The sequence below is a fragment of the Chiloscyllium plagiosum genome, chromosome 15, assembly GCF_004010195.1.
Source record: "Chiloscyllium plagiosum isolate BGI_BamShark_2017 chromosome 15, ASM401019v2, whole genome shotgun sequence".
NCBI lineage: Eukaryota > Metazoa > Chordata > Chondrichthyes > Orectolobiformes > Hemiscylliidae > Chiloscyllium > Chiloscyllium plagiosum.
The window spans coordinates 80,659,948-80,667,695 of NC_057724.1; the positions used below are offsets into that span (position 1 = coordinate 80,659,948).

General features: G+C 43.7%; 1 protein-coding gene across 1 annotated transcript in view; it reads right to left on the reverse strand.

Annotated features, from left to right (window-relative positions):
• LOC122557447 (transmembrane 9 superfamily member 2-like) overlaps positions 1 to 7,748 on the reverse strand; it is a 126,738-nt gene that overhangs the window by 54,293 nt on the left and 64,697 nt on the right. The window contains exon 7 of the mRNA XM_043705203.1: positions 1,826 to 1,940. Coding sequence (XP_043561138.1) covers positions 1,826 to 1,940 — 115 coding nt within the window. The remainder of the gene's footprint in view (positions 1 to 1,825; positions 1,941 to 7,748) is intronic.

Consider the following 7,748-nt stretch of genomic DNA (forward strand, 5'->3'; position numbering starts at 1 on the left):
AAAATACAAAGGAATCTTTCAGCATTGCATACTTATAATTGTTTCCTACATCAAAAAATACAGCTATAAAAATTACTAGATGGGCTTTGGGAAGGAAGTTAAGGTCTTGCTGAGTTTTGAAAAGATTTGTAGCTCAGGTTGAGGTTCACAACCAGTCTTGCTGAGTGTGGAGAAACGATTTGTCATAATACCAGGCATTAGTGAACTCAGCAACCTGAGTGAGTTACGAGGAAATTCAATATACTTATTCTAAATTATGAAGACGGCAGAAACAAAGTTAACAGTGATTTTAAAGAGAAAACTGGACAAATAAATCTAAGGAAAGCAATTGCAGGGGTATGGGGAAAAAATTAAGGGAGTGGGTTTAATTGACTGGCTGTTTCAGAAAACTGGTGCAGGCAAGATGGGCCAAACGATTCTGTGATTCCAAAATTATGTTGATATTAATAAAGGGTGCAACAAACAACTTAAAAATTGAGAATATCAAAGGGTCTTATGTCAGTAACTGGGAAACATTGCATAAAATTTCCTTTAAACTGATTGCCAAGGCTTGACAGGCACAGCCATTGAAGGTCAAGTCTGAAATTCTATAGAACTGAGAAATATAGATATCAGAGTCATCAACATGTACAGCACAGAAACAGACCCTTTGGTCCAATTCGTCCATGCCAACCAGATAACTCAAACTAATCTCATCCCATTTGCCAGTACTTGGCCCATATCCCTTTAAACCCTTCCTATTCAGACATCCATCCAGATGCCTTTTAACTGTTGCAACTGTACCAGCCTCCACCACTTCATTACAGATTTCCAAGTTTGAAGGCTGAATGTTTTGGACGTGAGGCAGCAGCAGTAAATTATACCAGCCATCTCTCAAATCAAGGACAAGCAGAGCTTTAAGAATTCTGTTTTAAGTTTCAAACTACATGGTGAACATCACATCTGTTTGAAAAGGTTTGACTTTCTCCTCAGATAGCCTTTCACCCAATTCAAAACCTTCAGAAGAAATTGGTTTGGCTGCTCCTTTGCATCAATTCCTCTGCAGCCAAAACCACCATACAGCAACTGATGCTGCAGTCCAGTTCAACTGCCATGACAGGGAGATGGTCATGTCATGACAATGTCACCAAACTCGTTATCCAGAGAACTAAAATACAACTGCAGATGCTGGGAATCTGAAACAAAAACAGCTGAAGAAATTATTCTAAAGGCCATTGGACTCAAACCTCGACTCTTCCTACTCTCCACAAATGCTGCCAGATCAGTTTTTTTTCCAGCAATTTGTGTTTTTGTTTCAGTAATCCAGCAGTCGAGAGCAATGCTTTGGGTCATGGGCTCAACCCTAGCATGGCAGCTGGTGGAATATAAATTCATTGAAAAGGAGTCTTAACACCGCTGCTCATGAAGACTCCCACTGAGTGTTGTAAAAAGAAAAATGCATCGGGTTTACTATTATTCTTTACAGAAGGAAATATGACATCCTTACCCAGTGAGAGACTTCAAACACAGTAGCTGAATCTCATCTGCCCTGTTAAATAGCCCTCGCAAACCACAGGTGGAGGACAACAGAATATGGACAACAAATGCAGACCTTGCCAGAAATGCCCACATCTCAACAAAGAATTAAACAAAATGTGCAAAGCCACTGTCAATTCCCATTTCAAACAATTTGATTTAACAAATCTTTCTGGATTTCTGGTGATCCCAAGGAACGTAGATTCTAGTTAGACCAACACTGCATCCAGGTAAACATTATTACTGAGGCAGGTTCCCACCACTTACATCTACTGGGAGAGATAAAGCCAAAGCTGTTTATGTTACTTACATTAAATGTAACTGAATAGGTGTACACAATATTAATTTTCTTTTCCTTGTCTTCAGCAGGAATCTCCATTGGTGGTCCCTCACAATTAAGGTGCGCTAAGTCTGCATGGTTGTAACTGGGGAGAACAGAATTTAAGTGTTATTTTAAACATTGATAGTTACACAAATGTCTTTAACCTTACATATAGCACTCAAAGTTTTGCTTCGTGTTTAATTCATCTGCACTGACACTAAATTTATGTTATAGCTTCAATTTAGAGCAAACAGGTTTCTGTTGCATACTCACACTAAAATTGCATTTCAAGTCAAGATTCATGGTTTGAACTCAATGAATCAAGGGGGAATTCCTGGGTCATTCTGTCAGAATGGTGCACTGAAGAAAACCAGTTTCAGAACTCAGAAGCAGCGCAAAGGAACTGTACTCGAGAACTGACAAAAATTGCAACTTGGAAAGTCAGTGGCATGAGGAAACCATAGAACATCGAACAATACAGTACAGGTCAGGCCCTTCTGTCCTCGATGTTGCGCTGACCTGTGAACTAATCTAAGCCCATCATTTTACGCTATCCCATCATCATCCCATATACTTATCTAAGGACAGTTTAAATGCCCCCAAAATGGCTGAGTTAAATACACTGGCAGACAAGGCATTCCACACAATTACTACCGAGTGAAGAACCTGCCTCAAACATCTGTCTTAAATCTATTCTCCCCTCAATTTGCAGCTATGCCCCCTTGTACAAGCCGGTGTCATCATCCTAGGAAAAAGACTCACTGTCCACCTTATCTAATCCTCTGATCATCTTGTATATCTCTATTAAATCCCCTCTTCGCCACCTTCTTTCCAATGAGGACAGACCCAAGTCTCTCAGCCTTTCCTCATAAGACCTTCCCTTCAGACCAGGCAACATTCTGGTAAATCTCCTCTGCACCTTTTCCAATACTGCCACATCCTTCCTGTAATGGGGCGACCAGAACTGCACATAATACTCCAACTGAGGCCGCACTAGCATTTTTCACAGTTGCAGCATGACACTCCAGCTCCGGAATTCACTCACTCTGCCAATGAAACCTAACACACTGCCTTCTTAACAGCATTATCAACCTGGGTGGCAACTTTCAGAGATCTATGTACATGAACAACAAGACCCCTCTGCACATCCACACTACCAAGAATCTTTCTATTGACCCAGTACTTTGCCTTCCTGTTATTCTTCCCAAAGTGCATCACCTCACATTTAGCTGCATTGAACTCCATTTGCCACATCTCAGCCCAATTCTGCACTTTATTCAAGTCTCCCTGCAACATTCTTCCACACTGTCCACTATGCCACTGACTTTAGTGTCTTCTGCAAACTTACTAACCCATCCACCTATGCCTGTGTCTAAGTCATTTATAAAAATGACAAACTGCCATGGTCCCAAAAGCATCTCTGGGGCACACCACTAGTAATCGGACTCCAGGCTGAATATTTTCCATTAACCACCACTCGCTAGTTTCTAATTCAAACTGCAAGATCACCTTCAATCCCATGCCTCCGCATCATCTCCAATAGCCTACCATGTGGGCCTTAAAGGCTTTACTTAAGTCCATGTACACTACGTCAACTGCCTTACCCTCACCCACAGGCTTGGTCACCTTCTCAAAAAATTCAGGTTTGTGAGACACGACCTGCCCTTGACGAATTCATGTTGACTATTTCCAATCAAATTGTTGCTTGCAAGATGATTATAAATCTTCTGTCTTAAAATCCTTTCCAAAACTTTTCCTACAACAGAAGTAAGGCTCACTGGTCTATAATTACCTGGGTCATCTCTACTCTCCTTCCTGAATAATGGCATAACATTTGCAATCCTTCAGTCCTCTGGCACTAAACCTGTAGACAATGACGACTCAAAGATCAAGGCCAAAGGCTTCGCCATCTCCCTCCTAGCTTTCCAGAGAATCCTCAGGTAAATCCCACCTGGCCCAGGGGATTTTCTACTTTCACTCCTAGAACTGATAAGACCTCCTCCTTACTAACCTCAATCCAGTCAAGTCTAATAGCCCATACCTCAGTCTTCTCCTCTACAATATTCTCCTTTTCCTGAGTGAAAACAGATGATAAATATTAGTTTAGCACCTCTCTGATTTCCACAGGGTCCACTCATCCTTTTAATACTCACATGTCTATAGAGAGTTTTAGGGTTCTCCTTTATTCTACCTGAAAACTGCTCATGTCCCCTCTTTGCACTTCTCAACTCTTTAAATCCTTCCTAGCTAATCTGTAATCCTCTGTCACCTCATCTGAACCATCTCGCCTCAATGCCAGACAAGCCTCCCTCTTCCACTTAACAAGAGATACCATTTTTTCTGTCACTTCCTCCCTGCCCGATAGGCACATGCCTATCAAAGGCATGCAATATTTGTTCCTTAAACCAGCTCCGCATTTCGATTATCCCCATCCTCAGCATTTTGCTGCCCCATTTGTCCTAAGTCTCTCCTAATTGCATTATAATTGCCCTTACCCTATGTGGCATGTACCTATCCCTTTCCATCGCTAAACTAAACGTAACTGAATTATGGTCACTCTCTCCAAAGTGCTCACCTACCACTAAATCAAACATCTGACCTGGTTCATTACCAAGCACCAGATCCAGTGTGGCCTCCCCTCTTGTCAGCCCTTTGACATACTGTGTCAGGAAACCTTCCTGCACGGATTAGACAAAAACTGATCCATCTGACGTACCAGAGTTATAGCATTTCCAGTCAAATGTTGGGAAAGTTAAAGTCCCCCTTAATGACCACCCTATCCTTTTCACTCCTGCCCACAATCGATTTACCAATCATCTCCTCCACATCCCTGCGAAGGCCTATATAAAAAAACTGCCAGCAGTGTGACCTGTCCTCTCCTGTTTCGAACCTCAGCCCATACCACCTCAGTAGACAAATCCTTGTCAAATGTTCTTTCTGACACTGTTGTACCATCCTTGACTAACAAAGCCACACCTCCCCCTCTTTCACCACCTTCCCTGTTCTTAATGAGAACACTAAATCCTGGAACCTGCAACATTCATCCCTGACTTTGCTCTATCCATGTCTCCGAAATGGCCACAACTTCTAAGTCCCAGGTACCTATCCATACTGCAAGTTCATCTACCTTATTTCGGATACACCTGGCGAAGTAGACACACTTCAAACCAGCTTGCTGTCTGCCCGCACATTCCTGTCACTGAAATCCTGTCCCTATCCTCCCTACTCACATCCTCCTGTGTACTGCAACTACACCTCAGATTCCCATCCTCCTGCTGATCTAGTTTAAACCTACCTGAATAGCTCTGGCACACATGCCACCCAGGGTATTAGTACTCCTCTGGTTCAAGTGAATTCCGTTCTGTTTGTAGAGGTCCCACCTTCCCCAGAATGAGCCCTAGTTATCCATAAACCTGAAATCCTACCACCATCTTTGCAGCCACACGTTCAGCTGATATCTCTCCCTGTTCTTCACCTCACTATCACGTGGCACGAGTAATAATCCAGAAACAACTCGGCTTGTTCTTGCTCTCAGCTTCCACCCGAACTCCCTGAAATCCTGCTCTATATCCCTGTTCCTCTATCTACAAGATTGGTACCTATGTGGACGACAACTCGAGGCTGGTCACTCTCTCCCCCTTCAGGGCCCCAAAGATACGATCAGAGACATCACAGACCCTGGCACATGGGAGGCAACACACCACCCATGAGTCTTTTTCGTTCCCAACAAACCTTGACCTCTAACTATTGAGTCCCCAATGACTAACACACTCTCCTTTCCTCGCTTCCCTTCTGTGCAATAGAGACACAAACCCTGTGCCAGAGACCTGCACCCCAGTGCATGCCCCTGATAAGTCACACACTCTCCCCCGCCTCCCCCATAATATTTCTTACACAGCACGCCAGTAGATAATAGATTTTTTGGGGGACAGATGGGTAGCAAGCAGATAGGGTACTTAGAAACAAAGCCAGTAGAGGGGGATTGAGACAAAGAATGGATAGGCAATCAAAGAGATAGCCCATATTAAGCTCAAAACATTCCTCTCTACAGAAACCACCTTACAAATGACTTAGAAAATTCTACTAACAAATTTAATGTAACTGCAAAGGTTTCCTGGATCAGAAGGTCACAGTAAAGGGGCACATGCAACAGATGAGCCTCTACCTGACTGCTTGGAATCAGTAGACTGGTCCATATTCAAGAACACAGCGGCCAACCTAAATAAGTAGGCAACCACCGTCACGGATTTGATCGGTAAGTGTGTAGAGACCTGCGTACCAAAGTACTTAACCCAGGTGCTCCCCAACCAGAAACCATGAAAGAATTGGGAGACCCATTTCCTACTGAGGTCCAGGTCTGAGGCATTCAAGTCAGGTCTCCTAAGTAGGAAATCTAGGTATCTCAGTAAGCAATGTCTAGTAGAATCACCAACAACAATGCACCCCTCCCTGATGAGCCAGTTTGTCATTTTGAACAGAAGGTCAATGGAATCATGTCACCTGTCCAGACAGCCTTGGGTGTACCTCTACCTAGTCACTGCTGCAGATGTCAGATTGGCCTTTTGGTGGGTGAATCCACATCAAAGCGATTGACTTGGATGGTGTTCATGGCCGTGCCCTCAGTTCCTGCGTGGACCAGCTAGCAGGATTATTCACACACATCTTTAACCTTTCTATACTATGTGAAGTCCCCACCTACTTCAAGACCACTATCATCCTGGTGCCAAAGGTAAATCAGATGTGCCTCAATGACGACTGGCCAGTGGCTCTGACATCCGTCATTATGAAGTGCTTCGAGAGGTTAGTAACAACACACCAACTACATCCTCTAAGATTGCCTTGATCCCCTACAATTCGCATACTTCCACAATAGTCAACAGCAGATACCATCTCCATGGCACGACATTCATCCCTGGAACATATGAATAACAAGAACACAAGTCTGACTCCCATTTATTGGCTTTAGCTCTGCCTTCCAACACCACAATTCCATACAAACTCATCTTTAAATTCTGAGACTTCGAATTCTGCTCCCCTCTCTGCAACTGGATCCTCAGCATCCTGACCCTTAGACCACAATCAGTAGGGATAGGCAATAGCTCCTCCACAATAATCAACACCAGTGCCCCTCAAGGCTGTGGTATCCAACTCTTCACTACACTCCTTATACACAAAATCTGCTCTAATTCCATTTACAAATTTGATGACACCAGCGTACTGGGTCAGATCTCAAAGAACGACGAGACAGTGCAGTTGAGAGGGCCAGCTTAGTGGCATGGTGTGAAGACAATCATCTCTCTCTCAATGGCAGCAAAATGAAGGAGATGGTCATCGACTTCAGGAAGTGGAAGGGAGAACACGCTCATCTGCATCAATGGTACCATGGAGGAGATAGTCAAGAGCATCAACTTCCGAGGAATGAGAACAACCAATCTGTCCTTGTGACCTGTATCACTACAGTCACAAAAGCACACCAACACCTCTATTTCCTCAGAGGCTAAGCCAATTCAGCACGTCTACAATGACACTTACCAGTTTTTATAGATGCACCATATCCAATTACATTACTGCTTGTAACAGCACCTGCTCTGCGCAAGACTGCAAGAAATTAGAGTCGCGAACGCAGCCCAGTCCATCATGCAAACCAATCTGCTATCCATCAACTCCATCTACACATCTGGCTGCCTCAGGAAAACAGCCAACATAATCAAGGACTGAAAATGTGTTGCTGGAAAAGGGTAGGTCAGGCAGCATCTAGGGAACAAGAGAATCGACGTTTCGGGCATAAGCCCTTCTTCAGGAATGAGGAAGGTTTGCCCAGCAGGCTAAGATAAAAGGTAGGGAGGAGGGACTTGGGGGAAGGGCGTTGGAAATGTGATAGGTGGAAAGAGGTCAAGGTGAGGGTGATAGG